This window comes from Chelonia mydas, chromosome 11, assembly GCF_015237465.2.
Source record: "Chelonia mydas isolate rCheMyd1 chromosome 11, rCheMyd1.pri.v2, whole genome shotgun sequence".
Taxonomy (NCBI): domain Eukaryota; kingdom Metazoa; phylum Chordata; order Testudines; family Cheloniidae; genus Chelonia; species Chelonia mydas.
The window spans coordinates 1,790,942-1,807,232 of NC_051251.2; the positions used below are offsets into that span (position 1 = coordinate 1,790,942).

A 16,291-nucleotide genomic window follows, 5' to 3' on the forward strand; every position below is an offset into this window, starting at 1 on the left:
ACACAAGCTGCGAGACCCTGTTGTGGGGCGACTGTGTCTCTTTGGGACAGGATCCAGGCCCTGCTCCTGTAACTGCCAAGGGTTTGAATTTGAATCCAGGAAACCAGTCGGCGGTGAGGGAAATTGGAGGTCAGTGAAGGTGCAGATGACCTGGCTGGCAGCAGGGAGGAGCAGCTAGGCTCAGGCTACCTGCTTGCCTGTAACCAGCCCCCTGGGGCTGGGTGGGACAGAGAGATGCTCCCTGCCCCCTTGCACACTGGAGCGGGGGCTCACGCTGGCTCTGACGCAGTGAGGAAAGCAGCGAGCTCGCTGCCTACCTCCACTGGGACAGCAAGGGCAGCGCTGAGCACAGTGGGAGCTGAGACCCCAGCTGAATGCGGGGAGACACAGGCAGGGCAGGGTATCTGTTGGGAGAGGCAAAGTGCTTGGTAAGGAAAGTCTGGATGAGCCTAGGCAGCCTTGTGAGCTGATGGCTTTGTCTAGTCAGCAGTATGGGAAGGCGAGGAGAGTGGAAGATGAGTGTCCCTGTACCTTTCCTTAGAGACTAACCAATTTATTTGAGCATAAGCTTTCGTGAGCTACAGCTCACTTCGTTGGATGCATCCGATGAAGTGAGCTGTAGCTCACGAAAGCTTATGCTCAAATAAATTGGTTCATCTCTAAGGTGCCACAAGTACTCCTTTTCTTTTTGCGAATACAGACTAACACGGCTGTTACTCTGAAACCTGTACCTTTCCTGTTACCTGGGTGGAGAATTGTGACCGTGAAGGAAATGTGCCTGTGTCTGTCAGGGGTATTGACTTGCCTATGGAGGGAGCTACCCTGGTCTCCAGGCAGTTGTCTGTGACCAGCCTTGTGTGCTGAGACAAGGGGAATGAGATCCCAAGCTGTGTGTCTGGGAAAGGAGAAAGTGTGTCCGGCTCTTCTTTGTGTGTGGAGCAGACGGAAGGGGCCTTTCAGCCTGTGACGGTTGAGGGTAGTGCAGTTGTCTCAGAGTTTGTTCTGGATTCAGCTAAAGCCCAGGAAGGGAAGGGTCCTAAGTTTGTGTCTGCTCGGGAGAATGACCCTATAACTAGGTCGCATCCAGTTAGTGTCTATGTAAAATCCCAGAGAACCGACAATTCTGGTGCTTGTATTTTGCCTGTTGCTAGTGCGTTGTTGGGAAAGGGTGCAGCAACTCTGTCTAATCAGGGTGAGATCCTAGCCAGGGCACAAGGAGAGCATGAAGGTGATGTGATTGTGTTACCTACTGAGGGTGTGGAAACCTGTAGCAAGAAGGAAAAGATTCTTGAACTTGTGTGTGGCAAAGGGAAGGAGAATGCTTCTAACCTTTTCTCTAGGAAGTCTGTGAGTCTGCCTGAAAGGGGATTGTGTAGGAATCCGCCGGATGGGCCAGAGGTAATTCTGGATGTAAGGGAGACCCAGAAAGAGTCTGTTGTTGCTCAGGAAAGTGTTCCTCTAGAGCAAGCCCTAGGTAAGGAGGGTAAGGGCAGAATTTCTGTGAGGGGTGAATTGTTGCATAGAAAAGCCCGAGGGAAAGGAATCCTCATGGAGTCTTTGTGAGCAGTTTACTGCAACTGAAGGGTGTGAAAGTGATTTAATCAAGAAAGTTCCAGTTCCTAACAGCCAAAAATTTTCTGTTGTGAATGGATCCACTGACTTTCCTGTTGAAAGATCCAGTGTGGAGAGCTTTGAGAAGGTCTCAGATGAAGTGAAAGCTGTTAAGAAAATTAAACAGTCCTATAACCAAGTGGCTGTGTTTGGCCAGCTTGTTGGGGAGACAAGGTTGTTGAGAAAGGAATGTCTCCATGCTAGTTCTGTAAGTGAACAGTATGTGGCCCAGGTCAAGATGGGGGCTCTTAACCAAGAGAGCCAGAATTGCAGCCCTCCAGACTGGAGCGCTGGGAGAAGACCCGATCCCAGTGTGACCCCAGGCGGTTTTGGGGTGGCAAAAGGGCACGGGCCGCATAAACCTTCCCACATGCGGCATGCGAGTGCTATCGACCGCTCCCGATCTAAGGGAGGGCATGAAACTGGAAGGGCCTGGTGTAACTCCCACCAAGGAACGGGAGAGATGCTGGGGCCTCCATGGGAACGTTGGTGGGTTCGAACTTCCCCAGGTCACCGGCTAAAGTGACCCCGCTCAGTTCAGTCTCGAAGAGGGAAGAGATGTGACGTAGCAGGACTGTTCTTAATGTTTCCTCTGAATAGTGTGGGGGTGCCTCAGTTTCCCCTAGGCAGTTCTTAAGTACCTAGGTGGTGGGGTAAGGGTGTATGATCGTTGCAGAGCCCTAGAGGGCAGGTGTGTGCAGGGGTCTGGACACAGACAATGGGCGACATCCTGTTTCCTGGCAACTGATGGCCTGGCCCTTCCCCCATGCAAGGTGAGAGCTAAAGGGTTGGAGAACAAAGGAATCAGGTGCCCTCCTAGCCCGGGAAAGGGACAAAGCCCAGAGAAGGAGGGGCTGGAGAGAGTTTCAGTTTGAGGCTGGCTGGGGACATGGAGTGAAGTGCAGATGTGGTTGTCTGGCTCACTGCCCCCCAAAATGGACCCAGCTGAGGGGTCCTGTTCTCTGCAGCTACAAGACTGTGTTAGACCATGTTCCTGTCGTCTAATAAACCTTCTGTTTTACTGGCTGGCTGAGAGTCACGTCTGACTGCGAAGTTGGGGGGCAGGACCCTCTGGCTTCCCCAGGACCCCGCCTGGGTGGACTCGCTGTGGGAAGCGCACGGAGGGCCAGAGGATGTTGAATGCTCCGAGGTCAGACCCAGGAAGATGGAAGCTGTGTGAGCTTTTTGCCCTGCAGACAGTCTGCTCACAGGAAGGTTTCAGAGTAGCAGCCGTGTTAGTCTGTATTCGCAAAAAGAACAGGAGTACTTGTGGCACCTTAGACACTAACCAATTTATTTGAGCATAAGCTTTCGTGAGCTAGAGCCCACTTCATCAGATGCAACATGAAGTGAGCTGTAGCTCGAGAAAGCTTATGCTCAAATAAATTGGTTAGTGTCTAAGGTGCCGCAAGTACTCCTTTTCTTTTTGCTTACAGAAAGGAGACTTCTCCAGAGTCCTGACTGGCTTCCTAGGGAGCAGTTCCAGAGCATCGCCCAGGGACTCCGTGACAGGGGGTCAGAGAGTGATTAGGGGCCTGGAGAGACATCCCTTGTGGGGAGAGGTTGAAAAGAATGGGATTGTTTGGTTTAGAGAGGAAGCGAAGGAAAGGGGCCGTGACAGCAGCATAGGGAATGATGCCTGAGAGAGAGAAGGCAGACTGGGCACTGCTCTTCACCCTCCAGGAGACACTTATTGTCACTGCAAGATACCATCAGGTAAGATGGAGCCAAAGAGAGATGTGTGTTGTGCATGACACTCCGGTAACCTGTGGAACTCACTGCCCATCCTCTGCTGGGCAGGGGGCTGGCCTAGAGGTCTCTGTTTGATATCCATGGGTTTGCACGAAGCGGGTGTATAATAATGGTCTGTGCTTCGGGTTTAGCAATATGCTTTGTCAGATTAGGTTGTTCCGTGAACCTAGTTTGTTCTTGCCGCCATGGTCAGTAAGAGGTGTCCGGCCCCAGACACAGCTTTGCGCTGTCCTGCTGTTTGCTGCAGCATTGGGCCAGATTCTGTCACCCTCTCTTGCCTGGAGCAGGGCCCGGTGACTCCACGGGGGCTCTTTGGAACAGGAGGCGCTAATCAGGGTCGGGGCTATATTGGAGTCTTGCCCATCGGATTTAGCAACTGGCAACCCAGTATGGAAAAGCCAGCTCCGGCACTCCCTGGTGCCTGGTTTCTGTGGCACTATCACGTCTGGCCGGCAGGAGTCTCCTCGCGGAGCCGACATGTGGAACCAGCAGCATTTCAGAGGGAACTACGGTGAAGGCCCCAGATTGAAACCTTCCTCCTGACAATCTAAGTTTAGCCCCCAAGGCCTCTCTCAGATGGCTCCCTAAGTCCCTGTGCTGATGTGCCCCATGCCCATCACGCTTTGTAGCACCACCCCCCTTGTCATGCCACACAGGCCCTCTGGGCAGGAAGGCAAGGCAGTGCTCAGCTTCTGCAGCCCATGCCCTCCCTGCAAGCATGTCCCCTGCAGACACGGGTGCAGCCTGCCTTGCCACCCCCTTCCAGCTGAGGTTCCCTGGGGCATGAGGAGCTGCAGGGACAGGATGGGGAAGCAGCTGCTCTCTTCCCCTCAGGCACTGCCTGCCTTGTAGCAGGGATCAGGGCCTCTGTCTGCCCAGGAGCCCCCTGGAATTCTTCGCCGGTCACTAATCGCACAGCTCCTCAGGGCATGCTGCAAAGCCTCCTGCACTCCTGCCGTAGCCTTGAATCGCTCCATCTGATACACACGCAGCCCACTTGGCCTTGTGGCCAGGTAGTCATAACACGCTGGGCATGCCCCCTCGCACGGAGCTGCTGCTGGCTCTCCACCTCCCCGACCTGGGCTGAGATCAGGGCTTTGGGGATCAGCTGCTTACCTGCTACCCGGCCAGAGGGCGAAGTAGCCCCCCAGCAGTGCTTCCTGGACAAGGAGCTTTTGTGTGCTCCATCCAGCTCCTCTCCTGGGGCATTCCCCAAATGAACCCATTTGCTCTGCACCCCCGTCTACTGCCCCACGCTGGCCCAGGGGTTGAGTTGGCTCTGGTGCCACTCAGCTTCTGTGGGCAAGCCCAGAAAGCAGCTCTGGGATGGCCCCTAGGCGCCGAGAAGCCCACTCTCTTGCCGCTGGCCTTAGCTCACAGCATGTTCCCTCAGGAGAGTGGTAAGGAAAAAGAGCCCCCGAGGCAGTCTGGGGGTGGGCAGGGAGGCTGCCTGGCGAGAGCCAGATGTGCTAGGCTGGGACCAGCTTTGCTTAAAAACTCATCTCCCTTTGACCCTTTGCTGTGTGCCCCTCCCACCCCTCTGGCGCTGTTTGGACGTGGCCCAGAGCTGGCGGCTTTGAAATTCCAACATCTGCTCTTGGTGAGCTGGGGCAACCCTGGGGGCATGGCAGCGAGAGGGAGCTCACTGCACCTGCTGCTAGGCACTAGGAAAACAAGCTATTCCTCGAATGGGGTCAGCTGGCATAAGCCAGCCTAGCTCTCTTGCTGTGTGTGGAGCTGTGCTGTGTTACACACACTCAGGGTCTGGCCCAGGAACTGGGGCTACAACGAGCTTTTGCTTAAAATCTCTCCCTGATGCCTTCTCAGGGGTGCAGCTGCACCAGGCAGCAGTACCAGGGGTGTCAGTGTGATCCCGCCACCTGTGTTGTCGGAGGAGATCTGTGTCACACGGTGAAATCCCAGGAGCCCCCGTGCTCTGCCCACAATAGTGCTCAGCAGGGCTGCGCTGGAGGAAGGCCACTGCTGCTTGGGGCTAGGGATTGGCAACTCCGTCCCAGCTTGGACAGAAGTCTCCACTGGTAGTTGCAGACAGCAGGCAGCAGGGGTCACTGTTCCCTGTGCTTTGCGACTTGCCTGTGCCCGCCTCCCCGGGGCACTGACCCGTGCGCTGTGCTATCTGGTACACTTTGCTCACTCCGCTGCCGTGCCCAACTTTCCTGGGAGCTGCTGTTTGCTTTTCTCTGAATTATGACTGCAGCTTGTGCCTTTGATCTGGGCTGCGTCCGGCCTCCATTGGCTGCTATTGGCCTTCCTTTGAAGTGCATTTACCTTCCCGGCTTTGTGTGTTGTTGCAGCCTCTGGAGCAAACCAGGAGGAGCAGATCTGAGATGCCTCTGTGGTGGGCACAGCACAGTGCCCACTTTGCCCAGCTGCCCCTGGGCACTGGTGACTGTGCAGGAGCAACCCCTAGGAAGCCCTGCAAAGGGTGTGCATAGTCCAGCGGCAGAGCATGGGGCAGTTCTGGGCAGAGGGCCCGTATCCTAATCTTAGGCCTGAGCTGCAGACGTGACCAATGGCCATCAAATCACCCCTGCCCTGCATGGGATGTGTGTGACTCCCGCACTTGCCTCCTGCTGCAGGGAGTTCCACAGGGGAACACTGCGCTGCTCCCTTGTAGTGGTTCTGAACGTGCTGTTCCATCCCGTGATCCGTGTGTTTATGCTATGGGGAAGGGTCACCTGAAGGGCTGGACCCATCTCTCCTCCGTTCCTTGAGTCCCCCTCCCTCACAGGGCAGCCGTGTGCACGCCGGTGAGGTGCTGGCGAGTTGCCAAGGATGGCCCAGAGAGGGACGTTCAGGGCCCAGGCATTGCTCTCACCCCTCGGGCAGTCCCTCCCGCCTCTGGCAGCGGGCAGGGAGACGCCAGGCTGGGTCACAGCACAAGGAAAGCAGCCGCTCCAGGTCATGGATCTTCACATTGCCAAGGCAGCAGGGGGGAGCTGCCTCCTGTGCCTGGCTGTGGAGGAGGGGCAGATAGACAGCCTGTACCTTCGTGCCCCCTGGCTCCCCCTTGCTCTCCCAGCATACTGCACTCAGGGCTGCTGGAGGGGCCTGGCCTGCCTCCCCCAAAGAAGTCCTGCAGGCTGCCTGGGCAATGAGGAGGGGACAGCTGCTGGCAGCAGCTGCCCAGTGCTCTCCTGTCTCTGCCCTCTCCTCCTCACCTTCCTTCCCTGGCACCTTTTTCCAAATCTGGCCAAGGCTCGGATCTGGGTCGCAGAGCCCCCAGTGGGGGGCGAGGGGCTGGGGGGCGAGGGGCTGGGGGTCTCGTGCTAGAAGAGCTGAACTGGCAGGGAGCCCAGAAGTGCTGGGGATGTAGGAGCAGCAGTGCAGTGAAGCTCAGGGTGCCAGAGAGCGGGGGCTGGTGGAGCAGGAGGTGCTGGGGCCATGTCTCAAAGGGCTGATTTCTTGGTGTTTTCATTTGCGCAGGAATTGCCCCCATGGTCTCTGACTCCCAGCCCAATGGCTTGTCCCTAGAGCTGGGGTGAGGAGCACTAGCCCGGGGACTAGTGCAGGCTGGTGAAGCACTCCTGAGGCCTGCAGCCCTCCAGGCAGCAGCCCTGGCTCCAGGTCCACGAGGGTAGTGGTGGGCTGAGGCTGGCCCGGCCTGGCAGTGCTTGGCTGCCTGTCCTAGGGGCTCTGTGCTGCCCAGTGGCTGTGCCAGGTGCCATTTCCTACACCCCTCGCCCGTGTGACTGGGCTTGAAGCTGAGTCCCCTGTGGCCACGGGCCCTGGAGCTGGGCGCTGGTGGCAGTAGCTCCCCTCAGCTCCACGCCGAGAGCCGCCTCTGCTCGTGCAAGTGGGCCGCCGTGCTCCAGCCGCCCCGGCCCCAGCAAGCGGGACCAGCATCAGGTGAACTGATCCAGCACCAGCAAGGGGCCTGTCAGCAATGGCTGCTCCTCCCTCCTCGAGCACCCCAGGGAGACGCCCCACGTCAGGAAGGAGGGGACGGCAGTCGCAGGCCCTTGCTGTGACTTGCCAGGCGCAGGCTGTGGACTCTGGCCTTGAGCAGATCCACGCCCCCCTCCAGCACAGAGGAACTGGCCTTTATCTGTTACACTTTGTTCTCCCTGCTGTCTGGGTGTGGAGTGGGCAGAGCCAGCAGAGATTAGCCCTCACCCTCAGACCTTTGACACACACGCTGCAGGCAGGGTGATGGGTTTGCTTTGTGCTGGGGCTGGGGGGTAAAGTGCTCGCGATGTGCCCCCTCCCCCAGGCAGGGAGCCTGCTGCATCTCCGTCAGTGCAGTGTGGGCCGAGCGTGTCTGGGCACAGCATCGGGGAGATAGCAGAGAGCGCACCATGACACAGCGCCCCCTGCTGGGCAGCTGGGACTGATCTAGGCGGGAGCTCCTGCCCCAGCCAGTGCCCCTGCCCTGCTCCTCACAGCATCCCCTGCTGGGCATGAGGAAGATGAGCTGAGGGGGCAGTGAGAGCCTTGCCTGGGAATTTCCTTCCTTTGGAGTAACTTTTCCCAGCCTGCCCTGTAGGCACGCAGAGCTGTGCTTGCTGCTGCTGGTCCCTACGCCTGCTGAGTGGAGCCATGATGCCTTCTGCGCGTTTGCCCTGCTCTGCTAGGAGCTGCATGGACAGCTGCCATTCCTGCCCTGCGGGTGTGGGGGTGGGAACCTCGGCCAAGTCCCTGTTGCTACTTGGGTGTGTTCAAATAAAGGCGGGGGGGCCTCTCCTCACTCGGGCTAGCTGCTCTGGAGCCGCTGGGCCTATGGCCTAGAGGGAGCACACGGAGGCCAGCAGCCCCATCCAAACTCAGATGGGCCTCTGAGAGCAGCGTTTCTCTGATGATTGTACAGGGGAGTCCCTCCTGCCTCGGGGGAGGGTCTGAAATGCTCCCCCAGGAGCCCTGTGTTACTTGGCCAGGGCCACTCCCATCCCCAGAGCCCTGGGATGGCGACTCACTTCAGATGGAGGTAGAGATGCGGCAAGTGCTGTTTGGTTTCCTGTGGACATGCTGCAGCACTCGCCTCCCGGCCGAGCGTGACGCTTGCTCCGCCTGGCACCGCGCCGAGCTGGGGCCGGGCATGCACTCGAGCGAAAGAAAAAACCATTAAGGAAAAACAAACTGGGAAAGTCATTTGCTTTGCAGCGGGATGGCAAATGTGGCCGTTTGGAGGTATCAGCTGCAGTGGGGACACAGAGCTGTTCATGATGCCAGACAGCTGGCGGAAATGCCCAGCCTGTGCGAGGCACACAGCCCCTCCTCGCAAGGGCCCTGCTGAGTCCCCCGGGGCACCTGGGCATATTTACCCAGGAAAGGGACCCTGTCTGGCAAACAAATGAGGGGCGCTGTTGGTGCCAGAGAAGGGATGGGAGAGAACGTGGGCCCAGCAGAGATGGGTGCTTTCAGTGACTGCTGGCTCTGGGGTGCAGCATGGCACTTGCACTGGGGAACATTGCAGCAGCCCGTGCGACCAAGTGGAAAAGGCAGGGGGCTCGTCTCGGTGTGCAGGTACCAGCTGCTAGCTACTCCGATGCCCTTGGAGGTGTCGAGGATGGGGTACCGGCCTTCCCAAGGCAGGTGATGGTCATGTGTCCTGGGATGGGATGTCACCCCCAGCACTGGCCATGGACTCCATTTCCACTGGGCACTAAGATATCGGAGTGCTGACCCATTCCCTGTTCTGTGGGCAGTGCCTGTGGGGGGTGCCGAGGACTGGGGGTGGCCTGGGCCACGTGGCAGGAGCAGCGCTGAGAGGCTCTGGGTTGGAGTGGGCTCTGGAGTTATGCAGAAGGGCTCTCTGCTGCCTCACCCTGTCTCTGCCCCCCCCCCCATGCCAATGCTGCCCTGGGGCTGCTGGTGGGCACAGCTTTGCATTGTGGTGCGGGGTGCTCAAGAATCCCAGCCTCCTCCCTCTGCCTCAGTAAGAGCAGGGAGGGGACGAGGGTGTCCTGCTAGAGGTTGGGGTCCCGTCTCTGCTCGCCCCTGCCTGGCTGAAACTCAGACCTGGCCCAGGCCTCACACGCCCCTTATCGCACAGGCTGCTGCCTGATTCAGGGCCTCAGTCGCTCCTGCAGGGGAAGCCACAGCCCTTCCCATTAGATCTTATCAGCAGCATTTCATGAATGACTCTCAGCTCGCAGAGCCCCAGGCACGGCCTCTGGAATCCTCTGCTGAATGGGACTCCAGCCCACAGGCTGGAGCAGGTGTGTGTGTGCACAGCTGGGGAGGAGCAGGGCTCTGCCAAGTGCTGGAGCAGGCTTGTCCTGCCAGCTGCTCAGCCCGTGCGGGAGGAGCTCTGCAAGGCCAGGTCCAGAGCAACCCTGCTGGGCGCTGAGTGCAGGCCTGTAGGCCCATGCACCCATTGCTCTGGTAGGGCCCAGATTGGCACCGACTGTCAGGGTGTAAGTGGAAGCTGCCAGGCCAGCAGTGTCCCAGTGAGTCTGAAGATGGGTGCCTAACTACCTCTTCCACTCAGCAGTGCCCGCTGGCCCTGGGTCAAGGTTCAGTGCCCCTGAACTAAGGAAGCTCCACGTTTTTCATCTGCACCCGGCAAGCAGGGCAGCACCACATCTCCCACAGGGCCAGGCTAGCCTTATGGTCAAGGTGCTGGCCGGGGATGCAGGAAACCCAGGTTCAGTGTCTGGCTCTGCCAGAGACTCCCAGTGTGGCCTTGGCTAGTAATCCTGCCTCCTCGCCCATCTCAGTTTAGACTGCAAGGTCCTTGGGGCAGGGACAATCTCTCAGGCCTGGCAGCGTGGCTCCTGATACCAGATGGTGTTGTTATAACATCAAGAATAGTGACACGGATCCAGGCCCCCAGCAGGCCAGAGCCACCCACCGTGCAGTCTGAGGCACTGGGAGACTGAAGCTAGCGGATTATGCTGTGAGCCTAGTGTGCTGGCATTGGCACTGGCTGCCTGCTAGCCTCTGGACAGAGGGTCAGGCATCTCAGAAGCCCTTGCTGGTCTGGGACCCGCTCATATGATCTATCCTAGTCCCCATCGGCTGTGGGAGCAGCCCCTGGTTTGTGGGGATGAGTCAGTGGTCCTGGGCTCTGGAGAGGGAATGCCACAGGGAAAGGGGTAGGGGCCACACAGGACAGGAGCCAGACTTGCCATCTCTGATCTCTGTGTTCCCACAGCCCTACAGTAATTGGGCGGTAATGTGGGGCCTATTTCTGGGCCACTAGATTGAGGGGGACAGTATGAGGCACTGGCTGGGCAGAGGCTGCCCCCAGCTGTAGTTGGCAAGGGGCCTCTGAAATGCAGTGAACCCTGCTCCACTGAGGGGCAGAATGCAAAGCCAGGAGCCCACTTAGCTGCTGGCAGGCTGGCCCAGATGACTTTGAACTTGTGGGGGTGGGGCCAGTGCTCAGATGGGGCCCAGCTTAGGATTGTACTGGGCAGATGGGGTGATGTGCTGGGGGTGCAGGCAGCGAGCTCCCCAATGCTGAGAACATGTTCCAGTTAAACCCCCTGCACTCCCAGAAGAAGGATGAGACCCCCTCTTGGGGGGCACCAGAGTTGTGTTATATATCGAACCTCCGTCACATTGCCCAAGGCACTGGGATGGCAGACTGCCAAGCAGTAAGTAGTGCTATGGGGCGGGGCTTTCTCTCCCCCCTTGCAGTCAGTGCTGGCCCCACTGCCCTAGCATGGCACTAGGGCAGGGAGTGGGGTGGGGTCACTAGGGGGTGCTCTCCCCTAGCAGACAGTGCTGGCCCCAGCATGGCACCAGGGGGCACTGTGCTGCAGGATGTCGGGTGGGGTCAGGAGGGGGCGCTCTCCGGGCAGGTAGTGGCTATGTAACATGCTGGGGGTATTTCAGAGGAGATGGAGCCGAGGGCCTGGGATCAGTGAAGTCCCCAGGTGGCTATTGCTGCCCCCACTAATTACCCCGAGCACAGTCTTCAGCCGCAGCGTCGTTGGGCTGGGCACCGGGTGCTGGCACGGCACAGAGCGGGATTGACGGTGCCTCTTGTCCCTTTCAGAGTCTGCCCCAGCTGTGCGGTACAGGGGACGGCCAGGCATTCACAAGCACCCTGCAGCATCTCTACACGGCCGTGGCCAGGCAGGAGGCGAGGGCAGCGCAGAAGCGGCGCCACTCAGGTGAGTTGCAGGGAGGGGAGATGGAAATGTGTCCAGTGCAGCTTGTACCAGGGGTCCCCTCCTACAAGGGGTGTGGGGGGCACTGGGCATCGCCCCATCCCAATGGTCCTGGAGCTTCTGGCCTGGCAGGCAGGGAGGGTCAGGTCCCTATAGCTAGGGGTGTCCATATTGCTTTGCTCCCCAGAGTCAGTGGGTGACCGACATCCTTCTCCCCTAGCTGTTGGCCCCTCTGCTCCCTCACGCATATCTGACTCCTGCCTTCTCTCTTTGGGACAGGGGATGCTGAGACCCTGGAGCTCGCCTCGTCTCCCCAGCTGGCTGGGGAGGCCATGGACTCATTGGTCACGGTGGGCTCTCAGCAGGAAAGGGTTGAGCCACCCTCTGACCTGCCCCAGAGCCTGGGAGCCACAGCGGTAAGTGCAGCTCCCAAACGAGCAGCCTCCTGGAAGGCTGGTGTGAGAGACCTGACTGGGGAAAGTCTGGGCCTGGAGGGAGAGACAAGCTGTGCTGAGCAGCCTCCACCCCACAGAGGTTCCACGAAGTGCCTGCAGTGACTGGGTTCTGCTCCGGAGCCCTCTGTTCCCTCCTCAGTCTCTGACACAAGCCAACCTTCTGCAGACTAGCTGGCTCATAGGATTGGTTATGGGATCCTTTCCCCTCTGGCTGGCTTGGGGGGTGGAGAATGGGAAACTGGGCCTTTCCCCTCTAGGGCTCTGATCCAGCCCCAGGGTGGGGACGGGCTGGCTCAGAGGACTGTGTACATGGAGCCTTTCTGGCCCTATTTGATCAAAGCTGGTTCCCATCCAGTGGCTGTGTGGTGACCAGGTGGGTCTCAGCCAAGTTCCTAATGGGACATGTCCAGTCCAAACACCCCCCCAACTTTGGATTGTGAACTCTCCTGGTGTGTGGGGCAGTTACAGAGCTACCAGCTCCCCAGTGGACAGAGCGAGGTGACCGTGGCCCGGCTGCGGGGTGGTGCAGGGCCTCCAGCTCCTTAGTGCTGTGCCACCCAGCCCACTCCTGCAGCTCCAGGGCGGCGTCTTCCCTTGCTCCAGCCGGGATGCTCTGCAGTGGGGGTCCCCTCTGGAACTGCCCACAGGCGTTAGAGACGCGGGAGAGCAGGGAGCAGAGTGACCCATAGCTCATGGGAGGGGAGGGGGGAGCAGACTGACCCATGGCTCACAGGAGGGGAGGGAGTGAAGAGCAGACTGACCCATTGACAGGGGAGAGGAGGGGGGAGCAGACTGACCCATGGCTCACAGGAGGGGAGGGAGTGAAGAGCAGACTGATCCATTGACAGGGGAGGGGAGGAGGGAGCAGGCTGACCCATGGCTCACAGGAGGGGAGGGGGAGCAGACTGACCCATTGACGTGGAGGGGAGGAGATAGCAGACTGACCCATGGTTCAGGGGAGGGGAGGGAGCGGAGAGGAGACTGACCCTTTGACAGGAGAGGGGAGGGGGAGCAGACTGACCCACGGCTCACAGGAGGGGGCTTGCTGGGCTCTGTGTTCTCCCTACTAGAGCTCTGCCTGGGACTATTTTTCAGTCCTGCTCCCGCCCTGCAATACCCACTCGCCCCCGCATTGTTTCTTGCATTTTTATCCTGCTCCCACCTATAAAAACCTTAGATCCTGCAAGAGAGACAGATTCCCCCCGCTACTGAAAAACACACTACGGTTGGTTAATATATTATAAACGGAATTCAGACACAATTTTTACCACTAAAAGGATTAAACAAATCTTGCTTAAACCGTGTAAATAATACCTTAACTCCTGTTATAATAGACATCAAGTCTCTGTCTATCCCTCGCTTAAATGTAAGTATTAAAACCTTCATTTTAAAAAAGGAAAAACTTGCTTTACATTGCTGAAATTCTATTTATGACCAACTGTTGTTGTGTGTCTATCACACAGAATGTCAAAACAAATTGCCCCAAAATTTTGCCTTAAAAGGTGCAGGTTTTTTTAATGATTATAAAAAGTAAGTTGTTTAAAAAAAAAAACTGGAAATTTTTAACCCACTTAAGCGCTGTTTTTAGAACTTTGAAACATCCCAGTCAAGTTATTTCTGTGTCAGGATTATTACTGCTTTTTGAAAAACATTGAACAGAAAAACTGCTCGCAGCACTGACAGCCAGCTGATACAACAGCGACCGTCTGCGCATATGTGGCGTCCCAGAACAACACACAAGAAACCCTGTGACTGTGATTCTCGGCCCTGACTTGAGCCGGTGTACAGCACTGGATCTGGAGCCAGGGAGATACACAGGTGTAGGAAAGAGAAGTTCGAACAAAATAATTAGCCATGTCCTGAATAGGCTACTCTCGGTAAACTGATGAGAGATTTAGTGATTTCCTGCAAATTCCCGCAGTCTGGTTTTTTGCCCGCCCATCCCACCTGCAACAAAGCACATTTCACCCACTCCCAATATGATGGGAGCGGGTCCTGTGGGATCCCAGTCCCGGTGCAGGGCTCTGCTCCCTGCTCCCCTTCTGTGAGAATGGTGTTGGCTGCTCCCTCTCCCTCCTCCCCTACCCAAAAACTCTGGCCCTTGCAGGGTGGGGCGAGAACTCTGCTTGCCTCCTACAGCACCTCTGACTGGCTGCTGTTCCCCAGGAGGCGGGGCAGCAGGGCAGGCAGCCACTCAGAAAGGTTTTCCCTTGGGCAAGGCTGGAAACTGGGGCTGGAGCTTCTTGTGTGAGGGGGCTGGGCTCCAGCAGGGAGAGAGTGCTGTGCGGGCGAGAGCTGGCGGCAGGGTGCATCCCAGCAGGGCAGGGCTGGGCCCCAGGGAGGAGGCATCTGTCACTTACAGCTTTCCTGTGTGTCGTTTGCACACGGCTGGGAGCCAGTGGGAGGTGCAGGAGCTCTGGAAGCCAGGGCAGGGGAGAGCTGGGGCTGGGAGCCCAGGGTGGGTGGGAGCACTGGGGCTGGGAGCCAGGGTGGGGGAGCTCTGGGACTGGGCGCCCCTCACTGACTCTGGGGTGGTGACTGGGCTGGGCAGCGTTTTTCCATCAAATCCGCACTTTTAATTGGAAACAAGGGGCCTTGTCCACCTGCCCTGACCTGCAGGGTGGTGCTGCTGTGCCCATCCCGGCTGGGTACGTGCTGGGAGCTACGGGCTGGGAAGTGCTTTGGGACACAGGGGCTAGAGAAACTCTGGCTGGTTTACAGTGCTCCTGTTCTGTGCATGCATGCACACACATGGACATATGCACACACACACATGCCCAGAGACATGGCTCCGCACACAGACACACACACATGCAGACCCAGACAGACAAGCACTGGGCTGTTGGAACACTTTGTACAGTGGGGATCTATTGAACCAAACTACCAACTCTGTATATGATGGAAACCGCTTCAAGCCAGGGGGTGCGGCAGCCCCCCGTGGCCCTAGTTCCAGCACCTATGGACGTGCACACACGCACACAGCCTCATGCAGAGACCCGGCCCGCGGGAGCATCCCCATTGGTTTGACAGAGGTTCCTTTGGTTCCAGACTCCCTCCTCTCCGGCCCAGAGAGCCCGGCTGCCTGTGTCCAAGGCCAAGAGGAAGAAGGCAAAGGGGCTGTTCGGCTGACACCCACTGCCCCTCCCGCTTACCGTGGGGAGCGGTCTGGCGCCAGGCACTCGTTGCTCACCACAGCAGCTCCAGGACACCAGCGCAGAGCCTTGAATCCCTGACGCAGCATCTAGAAGGGCCAATCAGGGCTCCCGCTCCAGGCAGCGCGTGGGGCCCTCTCCCCCCATGGCAGATCCTGCTGAAGGAAGTTCGTTCGGCCCCTTCTCACTTCACCTGTGGGCACTAGATGCTGGGAAGTCTCTGGTGCTGCCCGTGGCCTGTCCTCTCCACTGGCAGAGCCGGTGTGGCAGGTGTCTCCTCTGCTTCTCACCCCCGTGCATCTCCTCTCCCCACACTGGCCTGGCTTTCCTGCTCAGCCCTTCCCCCTCCACCCCCCCAGCTGTGGGACTGCCCCTCCCTGTGCTCCGCAAGGCTGAGAACGTGGATGAGCTGCATGGGGGGAGGGGGCAGGGTCCTGTTCATTGGACGGGTGGCTCCACCCTTTATTTTTTGCAATAAAGGCCCTTCTCTGCCCGAGGACGCTGTGTCTGGCTGGGGATGGGGCCTGCTCTGGCTTCTCCCATTTGGTCTTGCCAGGTACCCCAGAGGAGCGGGGGCACACGGAAGCCCTGGCCCTTCTCTCCAGCCTGTCACCTTCGCAGCCTCTTCCTTGGCAGCTGGTCCCCTTGCCTCCCGTGTCAGCTGGCCGCGACCAGTTCTCCCAAAGGGTTCAGAGAGGTTCTGCCCAGCCAGGAGCAACATTAGCAGCCAACCAGGAGGCCAAGGGCAACACCTGAAACCAAGCCAATTGCAGCCTCCCTCATCTTCCAGCTGGAGGCACTGGACAACAGCTCCCAGCATGCCCTGCTCCAGCATCATCTCCACAGGGGGCCGATGGCACCTGGCAGGTGCTCCAGGGGTTGCAGTTCTGCTCTGAAGAACTGGGCTGGGGCTGGCGGGTGCCAGCCCCTGAGATAAGAGGCCTTGGGCTTCATGCCCAGTGGTGCCATCCAGGCTGGTTGCAGAACTGGGCAGAGGGTCTGGGTGCCAACCAACCCCATCCTGAGACAGGGAAGTCTTTGATTTCTTCTTTGCTGGGAGTGGCCAGAACCCCATAAAAACCTCGACCCAGTCAGTAGCGGTGAGCCAGCCCTGCCCGATGGGCGCACAACCTAGGATGGGGTGCTTAGAAACCGCTTCGGAAGGGTTAACTGATGTTCAAGGAAGGGTTAATCCATTGCTTGGTCTGGCAGGTTGCTTAGCCCATACAGGGCCTCGAGG

At 58.4% G+C, this 16,291-nt stretch overlaps 1 protein-coding gene across 1 annotated transcript in view; it reads left to right on the forward strand.

Moving 5' to 3' along the window:
- NHEJ1 (non-homologous end joining factor 1) overlaps positions 1-15,666 on the forward strand; it is a 137,787-nt gene extending 122,121 nt beyond the window's left edge. The window contains exons 6-8 of the mRNA XM_037912872.2: positions 11,330-11,447; positions 11,724-11,860; positions 14,948-15,666. Of these exons, the coding sequence (XP_037768800.1) occupies positions 11,330-11,447; positions 11,724-11,860; positions 14,948-15,028 (336 nt within the window). The 3' untranslated portion in view covers positions 15,029-15,666. The remainder of the gene's footprint in view (positions 1-11,329; positions 11,448-11,723; positions 11,861-14,947) is intronic.
- Positions 15,667-16,291: the final 625 nt, after the last annotated feature.